Below are 24,716 nucleotides of genomic sequence, written 5' to 3'. Positions count from 1 at the left end.
CAAGTTAAAAGACGGTAATGAATATTCCACCATCATATACACAGATTACAGTTCAATAATTTACAAGGCACTATTATTTCATCCCTTTTTACAATCCTGTGTAAAAGGAAGTGCAAGGTGTATTCTTCCAGCATTATAGACAGAAAATTGAGATTAAATGATGTATGAAGGATATAATTTGTGTTGAACTAGAATTCAAATTCCCTAACTCCTGTTGAATAATCTTGTTCTACTGCACTGTTTTCACTATTTCCCCTACAGGAGTAGGCTGAACTTTACACTTCATCATGAGTTTTAATTTGAATGGTTCTCAAAGCTACTGTCATTTTAAGAAAAATATATGAAAAATACCTATAAGGGAGTCAGAATTGGATTTTTCTTATCAGAGTCCTGAAACTTCTTAATTGAAAGTATAGGAATGTCTATACTAAAATTCTCTACTCTCTGAGAACTGGGCTAGAGTTCTACATAAATGTGGGTCTCTTAGTACTCAGAGATAAAATCTGGGGATGGTCTACAGTGAGTCTACACAGACTGACTTGCCTTTCTCTTACAAGGTTCAAGTTACCTTTTCTCAAAGCAATCTGCTTATCTATTGTCCTGATGCAAATTTGTATAGCCATGTAGTTCTGTAGATAGGAATAATTTTATGGTTGAGTTGAGAGTCTTCCCAGAGAGCATTTCACTTTGGGGGCATCTGTCAAATCTTCTCAAAACCTACATTTGTGTCACTATTGGGCTACTGTCAACATCCAATTCTTCGTTACAGTAATACTTTCATACACATAGAGGTGGATATATTTTAATAGGTTATTGACAATATGTATTTAGGCATCCCTTAATTGCATACTATAAAAGTGAATATAACTGCATATTAAGTGAGACAATGGGCCTTTATACAGAGTCTTAAAATACAGTTTACTGTGACACTGAAGACTCTAAGAAACAGTCACCAGTTTTTAATAACAATCATCCATCTTCTTTTTCTGATGCTGTTAACATAAAAGGAAAGAGGCTTTCTCAAAATTGAAATGTTATCTGATTTGGGTGTTTAACATTTCTACTACTAACTTTGTAAAGTTATTTCTGTTCTTTGTAAAGGCACAAACTATGAATATTTTCAAGATGTGATGGTATACATATAAGTATATGCAGGGTCAGAACTTTAATTTTTGAAATGTATCATACAAGATGTCATAATTTCTTATAATAAACTAGGTCATTTAAATGACACCATTTTAATGCATCAATCAAGTCTTTTATTGGTGCCATTGAAAGCTTTGGACATTTTTACCAACAACATCAGTCTTTATGATCTCCACAATAAGTCCAATGGAGCAAGGGTTCTGAAATCTTGTGATATGCTACCTCATTCAAATATTCCAATAAAGATATGTTTAGATCAGTGCTTTTTAAGCTTGATTATGCATAAAAATCACCTGGGGATCTTGTTAAAATGCAGATTCCTATTCAAGTGGGGCCTGAGATTCTGGTTTCTAAAAAAGCCCCTAGATGATGTGGACGCTTTTGATTCAGAAAGCCTACTAGGAATAGCAGCAGCCTAAGCCTTTTGTGGATCACAAATTTTACATAGGCAGATAGTTTGGCAACTTCCCTTCCGAACTTTGCTTATTTTGATAGAGACAAATGTCGAGTGGCAATCATTTCTGAACATTCTGCTTGTACCTTGTTTGGGTTTGTCTCGCATAGGGGTCATGTAACCTTCTTCATCCAGCTCTCCTCGTGGGCTCCGTTCTGGGGCGAACACTGTGGGGTCAGCGCTGTACCTCTGGGTGCTGCTGTCCTCTTGGACGTGGGGTGCCACGGACTTGCGTAAGGTGCCGTTACAGCAGGAGTCATCAAAAATCTCGGCGGTAGCCCCCTGAGCAACTGGGGCTTCTGGGATCGTGCTGGTGGTGGCCCTATAGGGCATGGGCACTCCTTGTTCTGTAGCAAAACCCCCATCTCGGTACACAAACTGGTTCTGTCAATAGTAGAAACACATTTGGACCAAAGGTATTGTTAGGAATAGCTGTCAAAAATATGGATGTTAATAACCAAAAGAATATGGAAGTTTGTCTTTCAGAGAAAAGTCAGAGTTTCTTAATTGAGTTTTTCCCCCAATAGTCAATGAGTTTGAATTAGACTAGAAACACCTAAAATTCCAATTTTTCTTATAAAATAAATCAATTGTGGGAAAACATTTTGGAAATATATATTTTAATTTTACTAACCACCTAACACATGCTCTAATAAAAAGTATTTCATGTTCCTTTCCCACAACTGCCTATTTTTAATGTAAAAATTCAAAGTGAATCTTCAAGACAAATGGCAATGTCATTAACTATAGGCAGTTGTCATTAAGAACAGAAGCACAGTGATGCAGTTTGAATGGTGATGTTTCCTTATGGCCTTCTAGTCTGTGGTTACTGTGACTCTGAGTCTCTAGTATCTAACTAGAGAATCATCACTGAGATTCTGACTTTTTAGCCCAAGACCTATAATCGTGGAAGTAAAGATAACCTCTTTACCCAGAAGCATGATGTATGAGCCCAGGTAAATTCTTCAGATAAAAATCAAAAGCTACTGTTGATGCATGATATCTCAACTCTGGATTATCTACTGAGATAAAACATATCTACATAGGCAGCTACACAATCTACAGTAAATTATTAACTCACTGTTGGCAAAGGCAAAAATGAGGAAATTATGGTGAGGCAAGAGAGGAAACATGATAAGCAAAGACCAAAAATCCTAAAAGATGAAGGTTGATTGTGAAATACTTACTCCTGACATGGGGGTGTAGGCAGGAGGAGGGCTGTGTCCAATTTCACTCTAATAGGAAAGAAAAATGGAATGATGGATGTAATAAGAGGTAACATGAATGAAAAAAAAAAAAAAAAAAGAGAACAGAAAAGAAAAGAAAAGCCACATGAGTTGTATGAACCAAAGGGGAAAACATGCACAACAGTGACGTTTGCTAAACAGTAAAATTTTATGCACTCTGACGACAAGCAAATTTATATTTTCTGAGGATATTGAATATTTTAATTCAATCCCTGTAAAGAAGAATTATATAGAAAAAGTAAAATTTTAAATGGATTAAAAATTAAGTTGACAATAAATATTCTTCTGATTAACCCTGGAAGAAAGGGAAAAGCAGTAAATTAACTTGAGTTGTAAATGAGGAGCCCTTTCCTTTGTTACACGTTAAATGACTGGAATGGCCACATATCACAGCATTAACTTTCCTCTCATAAGAAGAAACTTATCTAAAAGGAGATAGAGGTGGACTTCAACTTGCCTGGAATAATTTTTGCTATCAAGTTACATTTATTTTTCACCATTTCAGCAAAGGGTCAACTTCTTAGCCTCTTCTATAAAAAGGTACATAATATTTTCTCATCAGTCCTTTTTTTTTTAAGTGAAGAAAAAGCAGAAAATCTTGGAAAATCGTTTTCTTTACTGGAAACATGCTTTGCATACATTAATTTTATGTATTTAGAATCAGTTGAAATTAGATTGCAATTTAAAAAAAAAGACATAGTATTATGGCTTAAAACTCTAGCCTATGGGTTAAATAAAAGTCAATATAAAAATATGATAAAATATTAAGGACAACATTCCTTATGGTAAGTACAGGGGATGTATGAACACCACCTCTGTGTCCTAGCTAAAAATTATATATATATATATATATATATATATATATATATATATATATATATATATATATATATATAATATCAATCATTTATTAAACACATTTCTTGAGAAACCATGGTCTATGTATGCACCAGGCACTTTTCTTAGCACTGGAAATAATGAATAATGCAAATAAAAACAGTTGATTTTATGAACTTTGCATTCTCTACCTTCTGGATTTAACCGAACAGAGATGACTAAAATAAACCTCAAAGACAACATCTTGAAACATCTATGAAACAGAGCTAAATCTTATTCCAGATCAACGTTTTTATAATTTAGAGATTCATAGACTAATCTAAGAACATGGTCCCATGGAGATTAACTGTTTAATACAAATTAATAACAACTAGATAATATAGTTTTCCTTAATTAACTTAGCCTGCTGGACGAATCAAGGGACAAGCTCTGAACCCCTACACTGAATTTACATTTAAACTCTGCCCATAACTGAGTCACTTACATGATGGCATAGAAAATATTTATCTCTCTTCTTCTCTAATAACATAACTAACAACACATTGAAGACTATGACATGGAAAGTTAGATATATTTAATATGTACTGCATAGGAGGTGCTTTTGTACAATAGACAGATTGTTGTATGGTATGTTAGAAGCTCCAAGCTCCAGTCCCAATTACAAGTGATGAGGTCAATCGTGAAATATCTCAGACCCTCATTTTCATCCTTGGCCTCTCTTATTCTTAATGAAGATAAAGTACGATATTATATATAGATGAACTTTTTAAGCTCTGCACTATTATACAAATGTAGAGAATATGTGAAATTTAAATGTTCACACCTGCTAAGTCAAATGTTTAAAGTCAAGCAATCAAATTGCCAAGGCTTCTCATCAAAGAAGCATTTTTAAATGCCTACTTGTTTTCCATAGCACCTTAAATATAGGTACATTTTGCTACCTTTTAGAGTGTCACAAAATAAAATTCATTTGTTCATAAAATTTGAGAAATAAATTTTCCGTATAGTCCAGTGATATGTAAAATAGAGGGCTGGTACAAAAATATGACACCTGCCTGCTGGAACTTTATCATATTACAACCTTGGCCTTGCCCTGTCATTAAACCTGGATTATTTGGCAAGCATTTAGCAAATATTTATGAAATTGCTACAGTGAAAGCACAGGAATTAGGGTAGATGTTGGAGATACCATGGTACACTAGGAGAGGTGTGTCCAGTGGCCTTTTGTAATTTACATTGTACTATCAAACATTACCTGAGATTATTAGAAGAAAAGGTAAGAGTAAGGTGAGGCTGGAGTGAATTTATTTCAACTTCCTGATTAGATATTAAAAGGCAAGGTATTCCAATATATTCATAATCCCCAGTGTTCCTTTGACCTCTTCTTTTGCACGAGTTGCTATACTGGGTAATGTTCGATTAGAATCACGGCTGAGGAAACAGCACTGCCTGCTGCACATTTAACATTTTATAAAACTTGAGAGATAAATGATCAAAAGAATAACTCACAAGTCATTCTTCATCAGGAAATACTTTATTATCTATATTCATTATCTGGGCTAGACCGCCTTCAGTTGTAAAGGTGTTGTATTAAAAATAACTAGATCTCTTGCAGTTAGTCTGTTCCAAGACACGAAGTGCAGCCATGCTTTATTAGAATGGATCTGCTGTCCTTGCTTTGACAAGTCTTTCAGTCAGCAACCTGCCAACTCTGTATCTAGACACACTGCCAGAGACCATCACAGTAATAGGACTGTCTTCATGCTTTTTCTAGTTTTCAGCATTAAAATGGAAAAAAAGCTAAACAAAATTCCCTTAGCATTCATTGTTTTTAAGGTTACTGGCTGCTTTTTATGTTTCTGTTTCCATTTTTTCCATTTGCTTTTTTTCTGTTTTCCATGATAAAAAGCACCTCATTCATATCTCCCTGGAAGGGCAATGCAGCTACAAGGGAACATCTGTGAGGCCAATTAGCTGGGCTGGAAATGTGATATAATTGTTGTTTAAATATATTTAAATTACATGTTAATCACTATGTCATAATTTATAGGCTTTGAAAATAACTTTTTGTACTTGAGAGCCAAGCCAGATTTTACTTGTTTTTGCTGTTTTTAGGTTGTAACAAGCTCTTCTCATTCCCCACACAACCATCCCCCAGTTCCCCACGCTTGAAAAGCTGAACTTTTAATATTGGAAAGAATGACAGCTGCAAGTAAATTGGTTGAGTAAAAATTAAGATCCCCACAATCAGAATGAGCTGCAGTGACCTTAACGTTCTAAGCAGAACAAAGTAGTGCTCTCAGTTAAAAGGCTTTCGTTTTTTTTTTTTTATTGTGCCACTTTCTGCTGTCCGTCAAAGCCCAGCTTTGACGATCTTCAGGAAGCAGCACTGGGTACATCTGTTCAATTAACTGGTGAGGGGATTTACTGTCAGCAGGACAAAGATAGAAAGATGTGGGCTATAAACTGGCAGGTGATCTGGAGCTTGCTCCTGGTGGGGAAACATGTCAGGGTGATGAAGAGAGTCAAGTTTAATTTGTGGCCACAATCACCGGGACACTGTATGATTAACTTGGACCCAAATGCCAGGGGTTATAGAGAAGGCAAATGTCAACAAATATATCAAATACAGTATTAAGTGCACTTTTGGATACATCATGTCCTAAAATTTACTTTTCAGTTGAATGATAAAGATTTGAACCTTTGTCTTTCTACATGTACTGCATTTCTCATATTTATTGTTGTAATTAAAACGTATTTATTTTATATTATTCCTGGGACATTTTAAATTGTTAACTAGATGAACTGTGTCCTGTGATATTTTTAAAAATATTATACAAATGTCTCTTCTTAGGAAACAAACAAAAATTCATGCTTAATGCCTAACTTCTACCTAAATTAAACATGTGCTTAATGAGAGAGAGTTGTTTTTAATCTTCAGATAATTGTTACTCGTAATATTAACTATAGGATTAAAGTTTCTAGGGCCAAGAATCACTCTAAATCCTTTTAACTAAAATGGCATGTGTCTCTATAAGATGGTGCTAATCCACCAGCACTAATGTATTACCTAGACACTTCCACATAGTAATTATTAAAGGTTCTCAAGTTTTTGTCCTCCTTGGAATATATCCTTAACACCCTGATGGGCATTTTCACATTTCACAGGTCAGGTAGCAGATAGATAAATTTTGTTTTTTGTTTTTTTTCGTTATGTACAATTCCTGATGTATGGTTATAACTCTATATCTTTTTTACAACTAAGTTCAATATACCAGCGTCTGAGACATCTGGATTTTGAATCTTCATTTTTCATAAGGCAACCAGAAGAAAACAAGCAAAATGTGTTCATATTCCCCAAACCAGTAAGAACTGGGGAAGCCTATTGCACCTAGGCAGCTGGCTCACACACACACACGTGCATATGTGTGAACACATATGTTACACAAAACGCCTTTTGTCTCTTTAGATATGTGTTTATTTATTAATGTACTCATTTATTTATTTAGTTTGATTACGTGAGATGCTACTTTAAAAAAAACTTTGTTTTTACTCTACACACAGACACAAAAGTTAATAATGATGATATAATAACAAATCAAAATATATTATAATGATATAAAATTATAATAAATAAGTAAATTAATAATAATGACCCATGCTCCACCTGAAGGAGTATTAACTCGTGCTTTCATTCTTTGTTCACTTTTCACTAACCCTAGAACTTAATTATAAAGTCTACTCTGTTTCACAGATGAATATATTACTTCTCTTAGGAAAATTGAGAAATAGCAAGGGAAACCAACATGTATTGTATACCTACCATATGCCACAGACTAGAATATTTTAGGTTTTATTTATTCATATGACCTTTCAAGGTAAATATGATTATTAAAAATTATGACTCCCATTTTGCAGATAAGAAAACTGAGCCTCAAGGAAGTTAAAAGTCCTTCCCATGTACACACACAGCCACTGGCGGCTCTCTGAATCCTACATCTTTTAATTACGTCACATGTAGATTTTGACTTTAGCATTTCTATTTTCTGTTTGCCCTCCCTCTGCCCCTGCATAATGCCTCAACTCTTCTCTCAAATAAGATTTCATGGTTTCTCTTTCTTATGAAAAACGGATCTGAAGGAGAAATTTGAAAAATTAACTAGCCTTAGCTATAAAATACTGAAAATGCCTTACAATGTTGCCCCTCTCATCTTACTTGCATTTTAATTTACTACAAGGACTTAAACAGAAAAGGAACTAAAAGTAGAATGTTAAGTGCTAATAGAAGATATACATATATATATATATATATATATATATATATATATATACACACACACATACACACACACTATAGTTTTAGATCAACAAGAAAGGACTGTTAGGGAAGAATATATATATACACATATATGTATAGATAGATATATAACTTACCTGGGCAAGAGCAAAAACCAACCCTGAAGCAGGAGGAGATGGTTTCACATAATGGGAGAGCACAAAGATTTTCCATGACAGCACTCTTGCTTACGGATTTATTGTTCCTAGTTCAGGGCTTAGTCAATAAATTCCTCTTCTTGCTCCACTAAGGGTAAGTAAGCTATTGTAACCCCAGGCAGCAATTCCTATAGCCTTTCCAAATATTAGTAGAACAAGAAGATATTCCTTCTTAAAATATTCATGGCTAGATGAGTCAACAAAATGGGAGCTGAAAATTCCTCACTTCATACCTTTCGGTTTTAAGTATGTTCATATTACATGATGAAGTTGAAGAACATTATTAGCACAGTCAAAAAAGAAAGGATATAAAGAAATGTGATTTTACATTAGTGCCAACGTTCCTTAGCTTCATTCAAGATAAGCAGTAAGAATTCTGTCACCTTTCTTGAGATTAGTAATCATGTAGAATTTATATCTCTTCATCCTGGGTGCAAATTCTAAATGTATTTTTGTTTTTAGTTCTGGCAACTTTCTTTTGCATTTCTTTTGCCTCTTTATTTTGTTTACATTTCACAAGCATGTTGTAATATCTGAACCTTTTTCTAATTATCACTTAGCTACTAGTTGACATATGTAGCTAGAAATCTAAAAAGGAGAACTTCTAGGGGGTTCCTTAAAGATATTTCAACAGTTCCTTTCAGTTACAGAGTATACAGCTATTTTTCCTAATTTTTAAACTCATCCTTGAGAACATCTAGTTCAATTGCACTATCTCTGTTTGAGTCTAAATGAAATCATTAAGCCTTTACTATGTCCAAATTCTTAGGTACTCTAATTCTTCAAGTACATCCAAAAGTTATCTGTCTCTGTGCTTGATTGTTTTTTATCCCAATATCATGAGGATTATTTAGTGAAGACTTCTTAGTACATGAAAAATGCATTGAGGTCAGGCAACTTTTGAAGACGAAAATACCATAGACATGGAGCAAGCGGCCACATGAGGTCCTTCTACCTCTAGGGTTACATTCTTGAACTTTTTGTCATTAAACCATGTGACTTTTAACAAATTCCTTAATCTCTTGAAACCTCAGTTTATTTAGCTCTGAAAAGAAGAATGGGGCTATAAAACAGGTAATGGGAAAGATCCCTTCCAACTATCAAATTATATGTATGTAAAATGAATATTCTGCATGAAGCCCATACCATTGATTGCTAAATATTGTAAAATGTGATTAGCATTAAAGCAAAGGCATCTTATAAACTTTTCTCACATCAACCTTTTTAAAGTATATTAATTATTTTTTTCTTTTTTCCCTTTTCTCTAAATGGAGTATCTATGAAGTATCTTAGACTATATGCAATATATGATTATGCTCTTGGGAGGCAAGACCACATTTGGATGTGACTAATGAAGATAAAATTTTGAATTGAAGTCTTATAATTTAAATTTTCCATTTTACTGATGGATACACTGATGCTCTAAGAGGTTAGGTTAATTTTTCAAATCATACAACTAGTTAGCGACAGTACTACAAACAAGATTCCCTGAGTCTCCCTTTAATGTACATCCCATTATACTTACAGACTCAAATTGGCATTAATAAATGATAAAAAGTCAGTTTTAGAGCTTTGGAGGTAAATTTGATGTTTTTCAGAAAAAAATATTTTCCTCAATATAGCCAAAAGCATTTGCCTTAAACCATGATGGCATTTATTTACAGTTGAAATATATACTGATATATTCTTAAAGTGAATTTAATGCAGCTTTGGTTATGACAAATATATACATCATTTTTTTCTTATTGAATAGGCTATAGGTTTATTAGACACAAGGGATACCCTAATATTAAGTAATATAAATAAAAGCTGTCCTTATATCATTTGATTAAAAGCAGTGTTGATTAAAATGATACTTTATTTACAAAACAGATTACCTTCCATGTAGAGAGAAAATATTACTTAAACATTCTAGCTGTAAAAGCCAGTAATTATACATATGCTTATTGTCAGTTGACATATTTTCACTTTCATAGTATTTATCTCTATCTGTATAATTAGATAATGTATGGGAAATACAGAAATAGTTTAAAAATTTAAGTAATCTATAGCCGGGGTCCTCAGCCCCCGGGCCGCGGACCGGTACCGGTCTGTGGCCTGTTAGAAACCAGGCCCGCACAGCAGGAGGAGAAAACCAGGCCCGCACAGCGGCGGGCGAGTGAGTGAAGCTTCATCTGCCTCTCCCCATGGTTCCCCGTGGCTCGCATTACCGCCTAAACCATCGCCCCCGTACCCGGTCCGTGGAAAAATTATCTTCCACAAAACCGGTCCCTGGTGCCGAAAAGGTTGGGGACTGCTGATCTACAGGGCAAAATGAAAACAAACAAACAAACAAAAAAAATTATAGACACTCTGAATGTCATGAATGCCATTACTTTAGGATTTGAAATGCTAAGTCTTGGCCTGGGTATAATAGGTTCCCTTTACTATTAGTAAAGACTTAAATCACAATTTGTGTGTTTGTGTTTGTGTGTGTGTGTTTCTGCACACATGTGCACGTGTGTATATATGTATTCATATACACATTAAGAAAATTAATAGCTTAAAACAAGATAACAAAGTTTTATTTAACTCATTCAAACTAACACATTTTATTTTACAGGTTGTTAGCCCATTTGTGGGCTTGTTTTTGCTTTGTTTCCACTGTTTTTCACATGTGGATATTATTTATCAGCAAATGAATCATGTTCACTGAAAAACCATTTACAAAAGTTCTACTTGGAAATGTTTGTTTAGTGGTTATTCGGAGTTATTCTATTTACTTGCAAATAATAAGCAACAGTGAAATACTTTATATTTCAACCTCCTCTTTAGCAATAATCCAAACTCTGGAAGTTTTATTATACATTCAAAATAACAATGACAGTATTTAGAGCAATCTGTGTGTGAGAATGTAAAAAATATGAAGGGCATAGTTTGTGTGTTAGGAGATGGAGAACAAATAATACAGAAAATAGAACTGCAAATTTTATAAATCTAATTTTGGTATGTAGATTTTATTCAGTGTCTTAAATGATAGGTGTTGGTAACAAGCAAACAATTTACCAAAATACAGATAACACTTTCAGTGTTCCTATCATTTCAGTGTGGATTAGGTTGGAAATATCTTCAGTTATGCTAGTTTATGCAAACTGTTCACCAGATAAAAAGTGAATTTGTTACAATGGTTGATTTGTCCAACTACTGCTCTTTAAGCTAGCAGGTGGCACAGCTGTTGCCGTACATAAAAAGATTTCTAACAGTCCACCTGGAATTAGGACATCTGGTTTGTGCAAGCTGATCTGAATAATGTACTGTGCATACTTGGGTACAGCTACTAACAGAGCAAACAGCACATGGCTCTCCCATCAGCCCAGAGCAAACACCAGTTACATTTCACAGAAGCTGGCTGCTATTTACAATTGATCTGAGCCAAAATGAATATCAGATTAAAGGCAGTACCCCAAGAGAAGAAACCTCTCCCCGAGAGCTACTTGTTGCCCATAGTCTAAGGAGTTTTTACCATTTTCAAAAATCCCCCATATTTGACTTTGCTGCATATAAAAAGGAAGAAGAAAATTATATAAAGAATTCCTGCATCTATTTGTGAACCACTTTGGAATTTCCTAAAATAAAAATTGACCAGTACTTCTTAGTTTCCTATTTAAACCGTTTGCTGCCAAAGTCAACCTAGATTAGCCAGAACCATGGTCATAATAGTTTCCTTTCAAGTTCTAAAATGGCTAAGAGTTTAATAAAAAATATGAAGAAGGCAAATAAATATAATAGACCAGAAACTAGACAGTCTAATTTAAATCTGACATGGATGCCAGAGATCACCCAATCGCTTTCTCCCTATTTTCAGCTATGGTAATAGAGATGGCAAGCGACTTTCCTCAAGGTCACACAGCTAGTTACTAACAAGCAAACGTCAATAGGCCCAATTAGAAAAATATTTTTATGGTTTACTATGAAACAAAAATCAATCTGCTTGGTATCCTTAGATTATGTCTGCATAGCTTAGTCAGGGGCAAGCCAGGTGAAACTCTAGAGCAGTGAAGTCTGATTTCTACATTTCCTTTTCAATTTCAAGCCCATGAGTTTTTACTCCTCCCTAACAGACTCCAGAGCCCACTGATTCTTGTCCTGGTTCTATAGGAAATGGGACCATAACATCCTCCTATGGAAGATGTAACATTCTGAGTCAGTAACTTACATGCCGAAACCTCCTCTCTTATCTACAGCCTTATCCTCTCCTCAGGGACTGGGCTGGAGTTAGGCCAGAGGGCATCCATGTAGTCTGATTAATTTGGGGGAATGTTCTCAAATTGGTGGTAGTAGATCATAACAGCCCCACCTCAAGTAACACTGAACTATTGAGTACCGACGTGTACTCACATAATTAACTGCTGACCTGACATCTCCACTGGAATGTTCCATGGTTTTTCAAAAGTCACATTTTCAAAACTGAAATGAACATCTCCTCTCCTGACACTAAATGGAATTCTCTTATCTTTCTTGCTTGGTGAATGGTATCAACAGCTTATCTACTTGTGTAAGTTAAATATCTCAGTGTCATCTTTGACTTCACCTCTATCTCACTCTTCCTAAGTATCCAAAGTCTACCCATTTAAACATCTTAATACCTCAAGAATCCAACCATTCTCTCCATCCTCACTGATACTATTTTAGTTGTGGTTTTAAGGTGCCATATAATTTATCATTCTAAATGGAGATTTTGAGGATAAAAGAAAGTGCTATTAATAATTAAGCCAGGATAATAGATGTATACCAGGACTCTCTAGGGAAAACAGGCACAGCACACGTGATGAACTTAATGATGACCTAATTTCTTGACTAGACTACTGTAATAGTTTTCTAGTTGATCTCCTTGATTTTGTCTTTCCTTTTACTCCAATCTAATATTCACATTTCATCCCCCTGCTTAAAAACCTACAAGACCCCTTCTTGCCTCAAGTTAAAACAAGTCTCAATTTCTTGTGGCATTGAAGGCTTTTGGTAGCTATGGTTCCTGCCAATTTCTCCAGCTGCACCTCTCTGCTCTCTCCTCCTATGCCTCCAGTCAAACAAAGTACTGGCAGTTCCTCTCATGGTCCATTACCTTTGTCACCTCCAGTCTCTGCCCAGGCTCCAGCTGTTTCCTCAATGCTCTTTCTAGCTTTTTTGCCTTGATTACATATTAATTCCATGGAATGTTATCATTGCCCTGATTACATTTAATTGTTGATTCAAAAATATCATCCAGAACCTATTCTGTGCCCCATATGAATAATTTAGCAACTGTATTATAATTGTTTATTTACTTCATTGGTATGTCTTCTTAGACTGTGAGCCTGTTTAGAAGAGGACTTACTTAAATTTACCATTATATCCTTGATACCTAGCACAGGCCAGGGACATGGACATGGTGAATATTTCATAAAAGTATATTGAATCAAAGGATGGTTAGATGGAAAAGATATTTAAACCTAAAGTTTGGCTTTATTAATGAGAATCTCAGGGCCTTCAGCCAGGAAGTGGGATATGTTTTACAGAATAAAGGATTTTAGCATTCCTCAAATTATATATTACACACATCTTATTCTGCAGATACTCAGGGTGAGTCCTAAATTGAAATTGAATCCCAATACAATTATCTGAATATTATATCTTATCTAGTACACTCATTCTTCCTGTCAATTAGGTACTATTTCTGGAGGTTGTTTAAAATCTTAATTCTAATGGCAAAAAAAAAAAGTATTTTTACAAATAATGAATGGTTACAGATGAAATGGCTATTTCACATCTAGTTATAAAGCTTCAGGATTCTATCACTAGTATGACAACACTCACTTGAGACATCTATGTTGAGACATCTACGTATTTCCTAATGCTTTGGAGGTCTAGGAAGCTCAGCCTTCTGCTTTATCCTGAAGAATATACATTGTTAAGTAAGAACAATAGGAAAGACAAACCCTGAGGATAAATTGCCTGTAGGCGGATGGAGAATGTAGTTTTGACTCATAAGATCAAACACAAATCACTGCAAGTATCCATTTTAAGTCATACATACCACCCACCTATGTTTCTGTGCATATCACAGAAACCTGTAGGGAAGAATCATTTTAAATGTTTCAAAAAGCCTTTTTAGAATAATCATGGCTAAATAGTATAGAAGATCAAAGTTATAAACAAATTAAATTCTAAGTGTCTAGGAAAGGAAGAAGCTACATGAGGAGATCACTTGATTAGGGAAGAGAACTGCCACCCAACAGCTCTGCCACTGTAGATAAATTTTCCTCAAAGCTTAGTGTCCACATTTGTAAAATGGAAATAATAATGTCTGTCTGCCCGTTTTATGAGTTTTATAAGTTCATGTTCATGGTAAATATCTTTGAAAAAAATGTATTATATAAATGTGCAACATGATATTTTTTTCTAGTAATCAAAAAAAAAAAAAAAAAATGCAGCTGAATGCTGACTTGTCCAAGTAACACTCATACAACACAACACTATACTAAATGCTGCAAACCAAGCAAGCATACGTTTCTTGTATACCAGAATAAAAGTATGCAAACAGCTACCTATTTTTTATCTGTGTGATGATAGAGTTCATTTCGCAAATTTAGCATCACATGTCATTTGAAACAACTGTCAAAAGGGATGGGTGTTACTGATACAAATAAAAAATAATTTACAAGTTTCAGTTGAATATATATTTATATATATATACATAGATTAGTACATCATTTAAAGTCATCGTAAAACATTTCTTTGAAAATAAAAAATAACGATATGCTTTTCTTAGTACAGCAGTAAATCAAAGCAAGACCCTTCAGAGCTCTTTCAGCACTTAGACACAGAAAGGTGCATATTAAATGTTCAATAATAAATTCCTTAAGCTGCTAAAACAAATTAACGGAATGACCTAACAGTAGAGATTATGATGACTTGAAATAAAATCTTCATTACTTTTCTTTAGATGATGAGGGTGTGAGAGTCAAGGAAAATCAAACATTAGAAATTCCCATCTCTAGAGAACATGGGTTGGATGATGAGGGTGTGAGAGTCAAGGAAAATCAAACATTAGAAATTCCCATCTCTAGAGAACATGGGTTGGCCTTGATTTTCTTGAACCATTTCTACACATCCAGACAAACTCCTCATGAGCTATGTCTCAGAATTCACGCTGAGGTATTGTCGACAGGCCAAGAAGTCCTCAGTCCGGAATGTGCGCTTAGATTAAATTTTTTCTTCCCTGCTATCGCTGATGTTTTCAGGGAAAGCTGGCACATCAAGAGAAGCACATAGTAATGTAAGAAATGTTTGAACTCTCCTACCCTGTTTGGTGGAGACAGAATTCCTATGTGTCACCTCTTTAATAAGTTAAGATTTGAAGCATTTTATAGATTTTAAATGCATGCTAAACACTTTTAAGAAAGACATGTCTTGGAAAGAAAGTAGCTAGGTTACAGAAAAGTGCTTAGATTTTCAATCTGAAATAATTTGATAAATGACTTGGAGTTGGGAAAAATAAAATAGATTAGATTTTTCCACATATTGTATACCCCAGGCTTTTTCCCAAGGTCTACCAAACAAACAACAAAAAAAGTACTAGACAGACAAGAAAAGCCCCTAGTTTATTTCCCAGGCCACTTTGTCCTTGATTATGTACTGGCACAATTCTTATTTATCATTTCTAAAGAAGATATTAAGCCAAGGTGCAGCTATGTTCTGACAAAAGAAAATATTAACACTTGATCTTATGAACATAATCAAAAAGGAGACTGTGGTTGGTTGTCTTTCATGCCATAAGTCTTAAACGTTAAACATCCCAGGCTCTCATAGGAACCTTTACTGTTTTTATTTGTAAGTATATATCCAAGAGTTATACAAACTGTTTCTATTTCATATGTGTTATCCTTTAGGATGCAAGCTCCTTAAATACATAACCAACTAGTTGTATTAGTCTCTCTCTTCTTTCTCCCAAATTTACTTACCTAAATATTAAAAATATACCTAGTAGCTCAGATTTTGCCAAAAACAATGAATGAGAAGAGGATGCTTGGATCATTCTTATGACTGATCTCTTAAATTCTTATTGAAAGATAGGTAACCAAAAGCTCAGATGAGAGCAATTTGAAATAAAATCAGCACACTGACAGCACTTTTAGGATTTTAATCCAGTGTGTTGCCATACAAAAGCATACTGAATGTCAATTATGCAGGAGGAGAAGATATTTCCAAGAGAGCTTGACGTAAGCCCAGGTTGTGAATTATTTGTTTCGAAATGCCTTCATATTTTCCTGCTTGGAAAATCTGGTCAAGAGAAGAGCAAAAACAAGTAGCAATCTCATCCTAAGCATATGGTCAGGTGAACATTCATAAAATATTTAGCAGCCCACAAATAAAATTTTTAAAAATGCTAGATCATCCGCCTCCAGAAGGGAGGAAGGAAGCACAATAAATAAAGGGTTGTTTGTTATTATATTAAATTTCCGGGGTCCACCCCATCCAACTTGAGTTTCTAAATACCAGAAGCCCCAAAGGAAGTTTTCACTAAAGTGCTATTTGAAACTAGGAACACAGACATGGGAATTCTTTCTCCACCAAACAGGGTAGGAGAGTTCAAACATTTCTTTACTATTGCTGATGTTTTCAGGGAAAGCTGGCACATTAAGAGAAGCACAGAGTAATGTAAGACATGTTTGAACCATCACTTACGTCAAAGTTCTCATGCAGTCTCCTTTGACTCAGGAGAGAATCAGTCTTTGTTTTAGTTCACATTTTAAAAAGCTGTCACAATTTTCTCACTAGAAACAAATCTGGCCTTGTCACTTCCCTCTTAAAAAAAGCAATTTGTTCAAATGACCCCGGATGCATTCTGTTTGCCCCTACTGTAACACTTTTCTCATTGCATTTTATTGCCTAGCTACTTATCTGCAAATTTCTTGAGGGCAGGACGGATGTGCCTCTAATGGGCCACCATGGAATTAGATACATAGTAGACACCTTAATAAGTGTTTGATCAATGAATAAATGATTGAATAAATATATGCTCTTCGATACCTGCCTGAAATAATCAGCTATTTGAGTGAGGTAAGTGAAAATTTTTGAGTCTGAATTAGCGAATAAGCAGCTACTAGTAAGACTATTTGGATAGTCCCTTAAAGATCAAAATTAACATTTATGAGGAATTTAATGATAAATTAAAAATTAAAAAGTTAAAATTATTTACTAATGTATTCATCTCATTTTTAAAGAACTGCGTACTGAACTTATGGCAATGATAAAACAGCAAAAACAAACAAAAAAAGTGGTCAGCAGCAGAGTGAGAAGTAATGCATCATTGTGGTGAAGAGTATGGCCTCTAGGAATACTGAGCCAGGTTACCCGTTCTGTCATTTAATATCCATGGCTCAACTTTGCCACGTACAAAACGTGATAATAATAGTAACTATCTCATAGGGTTTTCATGAGATTAAATAAACTAATAAATATTATACAGTTACTATGTTACCTGGCACATAATAAGTGATAATAGTTGTCACTTATTATTATGTATTCTGTGAGTCATCTCATATTCTTAAAAATATATGTGATCATAAGGAGTAAAAGAATGAGTTTAGTCATTTAAACTCAGGAGTAACCAATAGCTTGGTCTCTGTAACACAGAACTACAGTACCTGGCTCTAAATAAGAAGAAATTATACCAAACTCCAAATGAATCTGAATTATGTACATTTCAATGTCTCCAATACGCAAAGAATTTTCAACATTATTATTGTCTTCCAGAGAGGGAAAACAATTAAGTATGGATGTTACTACAACCCAGGAATCCCACTACTGGGCATATACCCTGACAGAATCATAATTCAAAAAGAGTCATGTACCACAGTGTTCATTGCAGCTCTATTTACAATAGCCAGGACATGGAAGCAACCTAAGTGTCCATCGACAGATGAATGGATAAAGAAGATGTGGCACATATATACAATGGAATATTATTCACCCATAAAAAGAAATGAAATGGAGGTATTTGTAGTGAGGTGGATGGAGTTAGAGTCTGTCATCCAGAGTAAAGTAAGTCAGAAAGAGAAAAACAAATACCATATGCTAACACATATATATGGAATCTAAAAAAAAAAAAAAAATGATTCTGAAGAACCTATGGGCAGGACAGGAATAAAGACGGAGATGTAGAGAAGGGACTTGACACGGGGAGGGGGAAGGGTAAGCTGGGACAAAGTGAGAGAGTGGCATGGACATATATACACTACCAAATGTAACATAGATAGCTAGTGGGAAGCAACTTCATAGCACAGGGAGATCAGCTCCGTGCTCTGTGACCACCTAGAGGGGTGGCATAGGGAGGGTGGGAGGGAGGGAGACGCAAGAGGGAGGAGATATGGGGATATATGTATATGTATAGCTGATTCACTTTGTTATACAGCAGAAACTAACACACCATTGTAAAGCAATTGTACCCCAATAAAGATGTTAAAAAGAAAAAATGAAGTATTGATACAACAACAACAACAACAACAACAAAAGTATGGGTGCTACTAAACTATGTCTATAATTCTTGTTGGACAAAGGAAATGAAATTGCTTGTGAATTAAACTTCTAATTTCTTCCCCTCTCTGATTTACAGTACTTCTTTCATCACAACATAGAAAATATTTTACAGCAAGAGATACCGTCACAGTATTTGCAATTTCTTCCACGGTGGTCTACTCCTCTCTCAATTCAACCTTTGCTCAAGTGTAATGAGAGGCTGGTCCATAGCCATTCATTTACAGTGTCTGAGTGAAAACTACAGAGCACACATTACCCTCTCTTGAGAACACTCCGATGTGTCAGAATTCCAAAGGGAAAAGGGAACTTCTCATCTGGGCAGGTGAATGGCAAAAGGGACCGAAACACAAGATGCTTGTGATGCGGGTGTGTGAAAGGCAGAAAGTGCACAGAGGAAAGCTGATGAGCGAGCCCACTCTCCACTCCCCACGACCATCTTCTCCAATCTGTTTCATGGAGCCATCAAAGGATATTCTGAACCTCCCAAAATGCCATCAATCCTTATTGAGAAGGAAATAGAACATCTCTCTCTTAAGCCTTTGCAGGAGTAATCATCAAGCAAGCTGGCCTGAACAGGGAGCTTTGGCAGACAAAGATGGATTTGTCAAAATAAATAAATAAATACAGACATACATGAGTAACCTCCACAAAATATGAATAGAAAGTTGATGATAATCTCCCAATTCTATTGTGTAAAGGGTAAAGAAACTCACAATTGTGCTCTCCAGGTCTAATACAGTAAAGAATAGGCTTCTTGATGAGACGTACAGCAGAGCTGGGAATCTTGCGGCAATAATACTAAAAAACAACCATCTAAATGATTTAGATAAAACATTCATTAACATTCCAGATCTAAGTCACTAAGTGGCCCCTCCCTCCTCTTTGTTTCCCTCCCTGGCTCTGATTTTCTTCTTTAGCACTTTTGAACAAAGAAGGGAAGAAGCCTCTTTTGATTGTTTAAAAAGGCTTCTTAAGCTAGCTGACAATTGCTCAAGTGTAAAATAACTTCATAAAGATCACTGAAATGTTCTTTAACACTAGACTCTCCTTAAACAAGCCATATTTCTATGGTCCCTGTTCTCTCTGTGTTGCACGGCCTGTTTGGCAGTGTCCAATTCTAGTACCCATGAAGAAGCAGCAAACAATGATGTCAACAAGTTCTTTCAGGTGAATCATTATTTAATAGATGAGTCACTCATTTTGGAGTCAGAGGGCCTGATACTGGTTTGGTTCTTGAGTTACTAAGTTCTCAACCAAGTTACCAAGTCAGGGATTTCAATTACTGTGTCCTTAGGATTCTGGTGTGAAAATAAAATGCCTCCTATGTCAAAGTTCTTTGTAAACTTTAAAGCATTATTCCGTTATCTCTTATTTTTGTGAATATTCCAGGAATGAAAGTGACTCTGTTTTTATAATGTATTGCTTGTAGTGGACTTTGAATCCTCAGAGGGTAAGAAGGGGTGAGGGTACTTTTCAAAATAGTAGGCTAAAATAAAAAAAGGTTTCATAAAAATTGTCCCAAATATTTTTTTAAAAATTAAAGAAATAAGAAATCTGTAATAACTGTGTTTTAATAGTTTGAGTAATCATTAGGCTTTTTTTTTTTTTGAATGGCCAATTTATAAAATTAATTGTTTCTTTTAAAAATTTATTTTTTATAAGCACTACATTCATATTTTAGAAAAATCATAGAATATATATTAACAGAAAGTAGGAAATAAAAACCATGCAGTCATAAATAATCACTGTTAATATTTGGATGCATAATATTTGATGTTAGATCATATTGCATATACTACCTTGAAGCATTTTCATTAAAACTATATATTATTGGCATCTTTTCGTGTCAATAAATAACTTCAATAGCATTGTTCTTAATGGCTTTATAGGCTTTTATTTATATGTTGTTCATTATTTTTCAGAGATGATACATTGATTTTCCACGTTCTTTTACCAAATGAAGGGTGGGTGTTAAAAGTTTAGACTGTAGACAAGACAGGTCTGTGTTCAAATCTCACTTTTTACCATACAAGCTGGAAGTCTCAGCAAAAAGACTTTGCCTCTCTATGTTAGTTTCTGCCTCTGTAAAATGTAAACAGTAAATTCAGCTTATCCTTGTTGTGAAGATTAAGGGTAATAAATGCAAAAGCTCAGAGCAGAACCTAACACACAAATATGTGATCAATAAGTGGTAGTTATATTTAAGTTTGTGTTTGAAAACTTTGAAACATTTGTAAAACTTGTAAGGATCCTTTTATCTTCAAGCATGTAATTACTGAGTCCCAACACAGACGTTGTTCTCCCTGTTTTTCCTTCGATTTCGGCTCTATCAGTTCCATTTGATCCTCCTAAACCATTAACTCTTGATTACAGGGAGTCTCACAGGAGAATAAACAGAGGAGGTAAAACAGCAGCAGGCCTCTCACTGCACTCCCAGCAGGAGCCTTTTAAACCAATTGATGCTAAATCTCATTAGACTTGAAGTCAAAATCAAGATGTCCAGGGTTTGGACCAGTAAAAAAGCAGATAGAACCAATAGAGGGTTAAATGTTAGATGTGAAAGATCAGAGCATGGCTTCCCACCTCTCCCTTCAAAGTAAAGGACACAGAGCTCTGGATTTTATCTTTCCTAGTATCAGTTTACAAACTGTAAGAAGAGAGTGTTTGTACTAGAAGGTCTTTAAGATCCCAGCTCTGGCACTCTATGGATATATAACTACTTACATGTCACCTCATACTACAATGGGGCAGCTCAGTGGTGCAAATTACTAAGAGTTGATCTATATACTTGGATCAAGGGCAAACCACACTGGTTATATTTCTATTTGGGGAAAATCTAGTTGAAACGAGTGACTACAGAAGGACATAAATACCAGGGGAAAGGAAGGAAAACAAAATGGAAAATAAGAGGGAAGAAGATTATGTTGTTGGTATGGTAAGAAGAGTCAGGTGTCTGTGTGTAAATGGAAGCATGGAATTTTATGTACAGGAAATAACATATTATTCTTCTTACTATTTTGTATTTACTGCCAACCTCCTCTCCTTCCTCAGCTTTGAGGATGGGCAGTTCTAAATATCTTGTCGCCACTTCAGCCAGGGTCAGTGGATCACACTGATTTACCATGCTCTAGGAAATATACCACCTCTATTGTATCTGCAAGCATGCATTTATAGGCATTGGTATTTAGTTTTAATCTTTCATTTTCCAACAGAAAGAACAGATTTTCTAAAGAATAAACAACTGTAGAGGAAATCATAATGTACTATAACGAGGAGGTGCTACCCCAAGTCCAAATCTGCTGGAAGTGATTTCTATGAAACCTGGAGATACAATTTGAGAAAGAAGTCTAAAAATGATATCTTTCTTAAGAAATTGAAAAATAATTTAATTTTGTGTGTAATTCCTAAATATAGGGTTAAATGAAGAATCCAGAGCTGGTACTATAAAACGTTTATCATTACGTCTAACATGACGTCATGACCTAAACTCTATCTAAATCCTTGAGGAGTCAGGGAGAAATAAAACAATAATAACAATGGAAAAAAGTACTTCGTTAAAGAAAAGTAAAGCTTACAAAGAGTAATATAACTAAAACAATATAACCAGACTTTAAGAAAGTCACTGGTAGAGAAAACATTGTACAAAAAGGCATAGATATTTTGCTGATAAATTAATCATTTGAGAGAATGAGGGATACCCCCAATTAGTGGCAAATCAGAGAGATCAGAGTTATTTTTGATATCCCAATAATGTCCAAGAACTTGGGAGACTAACAAATGCAATTTGATGTTATGTTCTATTTAGGGGAAAAAAGAAAATAAACAAATCTACCATGCATAAGGAGAAACAGTTCTTTGTTAAAATATATAAACTACCCACCCATACCTCCAAACTAAAACAGAAAGCACCAACATGATCTGTATTTTGAAAGAGATCAACGTAGGGATAAAGCTTGCAGCTCTGGGCAATTTTATGTGTGTGAGTAGACAGCAGTGGAAAATAAACTGCAGTGGAATGGTCAAGGCATTTCCTAGGATAACTGGAAATTATCAACTGGAATGGGTAAGGCAACTGGAATGGCCAAGGCATTTCCTAGGATAAATGTTCAAAATTCCTTCAACTGTTAGTGACAATAAGACTATATATCATATAAAGCAAAATCTAATACAATATATATCATTCAAGTTTATCCCATTGATGAAAATGAAAGGCATACTCTCAATAGATGAGGACAAAATAAAGCGAAAGGAGTTAGTGCTAATAAATGATCAGGTGCTTGAAATATTCACAGTATTGTCTTTTATTTGGTAAACCTTATATGTAGAAATTGAGCCTGTCTGAAGAAATTTTAAAAATGTAGCTGTCAGAATGATTTTGTAGTAATTCCTGTGAAGTGATGAGGCCCTGAATTAGAGTCATGGCAGGAGAAACAGAAGATAGGAATTTGAGAGCTGTTTTATAGGAAGACCAAAAAGGATTTTGCTTTTAATTGGATGATTTTAATGAAAAGCAAAAGATTTTAAAACCACATTTCAAGCCTTCATAACACTGACAAAAAATAGGAAAATTGGGAGAGGATCCATCATATCTCTTCATAACATAAAAGAGTTCTTAGGCATGTGTAGTATAGAAGTATTACAAAAACAAGGATTTTTTTAAAGTATAGTTAAAAACACATCTCCTTGTCTTTGCTCATGCTGGGGTTTTTGTTTGGTTTTGATTTTTGCTTTCCTTTTGATCCATTTCAGTCCCACTCTACCAAAACTCTACTTCTATTCCAAGCTAAATCCAATAATGATAGAGCCGCAAATGACTTTCTATAGCCTCTTTAGCTGATTTGGTCTTTTTCCTACAATACCTGGCATACTGCTCTCAGAATATTATCTCCTCAAACGGAATGTGAAGTCTTTGAGGGAAGAAGATTTGTCTTTCAACTCTGTACCCTCGTTGCCCAACACAGTGCCTGGCCCAAGATAAGCATTCAATGTATTAATTCATTTACTGTTTCACCATAATAAACTAACAAGTTAAAAGATTACTACTTAGATGATAGGTAACACTTTGGGGCAAAAAATACCTAGCGATATGGAGTGTCTTAGTAAGAGCTCCTTCTCCTGTCTTGATAGATAAAATTAAAAAAAAAAAAGATACCCAAGTATCATATCAAGGATACTGTGCAGGAATCCTTGACATATTTTGGAAGTAATGTAAAACCAATAACCTGAGACTACACTCATTTATCATCAAGTAGCAGCTGTTGTTAGAATTGATATTGATCCTTGGTAAACTGCAACCAGAGTAACCTTGTTATATCATCACAAAATTTTCCCACTACATCATTTAGCTATGAGGTGCTTCCTTAACATGTGTCCTTAGGTTTTTCTCTTCTATAATCAATCACAAAAGGAAAAAAAAGTTGTGTATAGAGGTAACCCAAAATGTTTTGGGGCATTTTTCAATTAAATATTTTCTAGAAGAAAATATAATATGAATGCATAAAATAAATGATTATTTTGAAAAGTCGTCCTCTGAAAAGATAGTTAAAATTACAAGGAGCTTTTAAGTGATCTAGTTCAATCTTCTCATCATTGAAGTAAAGAAACTGAATCTGATTAAGTAATATGACCAAGGCTGAAGTGTCAAAGAGTTAGTCCTAGAATGTGAGATTCCTGACATCCAACTTAGTTTCTTTTATCCAATTATCATTAAGGAAATGAAAAGTGTTAGTTTCATAAGTTGTAAGAAGTTTAATAGTAACTTGAAATAAGGAACTTCCTTCCCGCAACCTCTTTGTTATTTTAGGAATATGGCTCCCATGTGGGACTACTGAGAGCTAGACTTTATTAATTAATAGCTCTGCCTCTTATCATTTGTAAATTATCTAACCTCTCCACATATTAATTTCCTTAACTCTTAAAATGGGACATATATTATTACCTACCTCATAGAGCTTTGTGAAATAGTTAATTTAAAACACTTA

At 34.8% G+C, this 24,716-nt stretch overlaps 1 protein-coding gene across 1 annotated transcript in view; it reads right to left on the bottom strand.

The window, feature by feature from the left end:
- ERBB4 (erb-b2 receptor tyrosine kinase 4) overlaps window positions 1-24,716 on the bottom strand; it is a 1,231,960-nt gene that overhangs the window by 9,517 nt on the left and 1,197,727 nt on the right. The window contains exons 28-29 of the mRNA XM_082396354.1: window positions 2,788-2,835; window positions 1,687-1,984 (exon numbers count right to left, since the gene is read on the bottom strand). Coding sequence (XP_082252480.1) covers window positions 1,687-1,984; window positions 2,788-2,835 — 346 coding nt within the window. The remainder of the gene's footprint in view (window positions 1-1,686; window positions 1,985-2,787; window positions 2,836-24,716) is intronic.

The sequence above is a fragment of the Balaenoptera borealis genome, assembly GCF_965194805.1.
Source record: "Balaenoptera borealis genome assembly, chromosome: 6".
Taxonomy (NCBI): Eukaryota; Metazoa; Chordata; class Mammalia; order Artiodactyla; family Balaenopteridae; genus Balaenoptera; species Balaenoptera borealis.
Note: the sequence above shows the minus strand (reverse complement) of the source record. Positions and strands in the feature narration are given on the sequence as shown.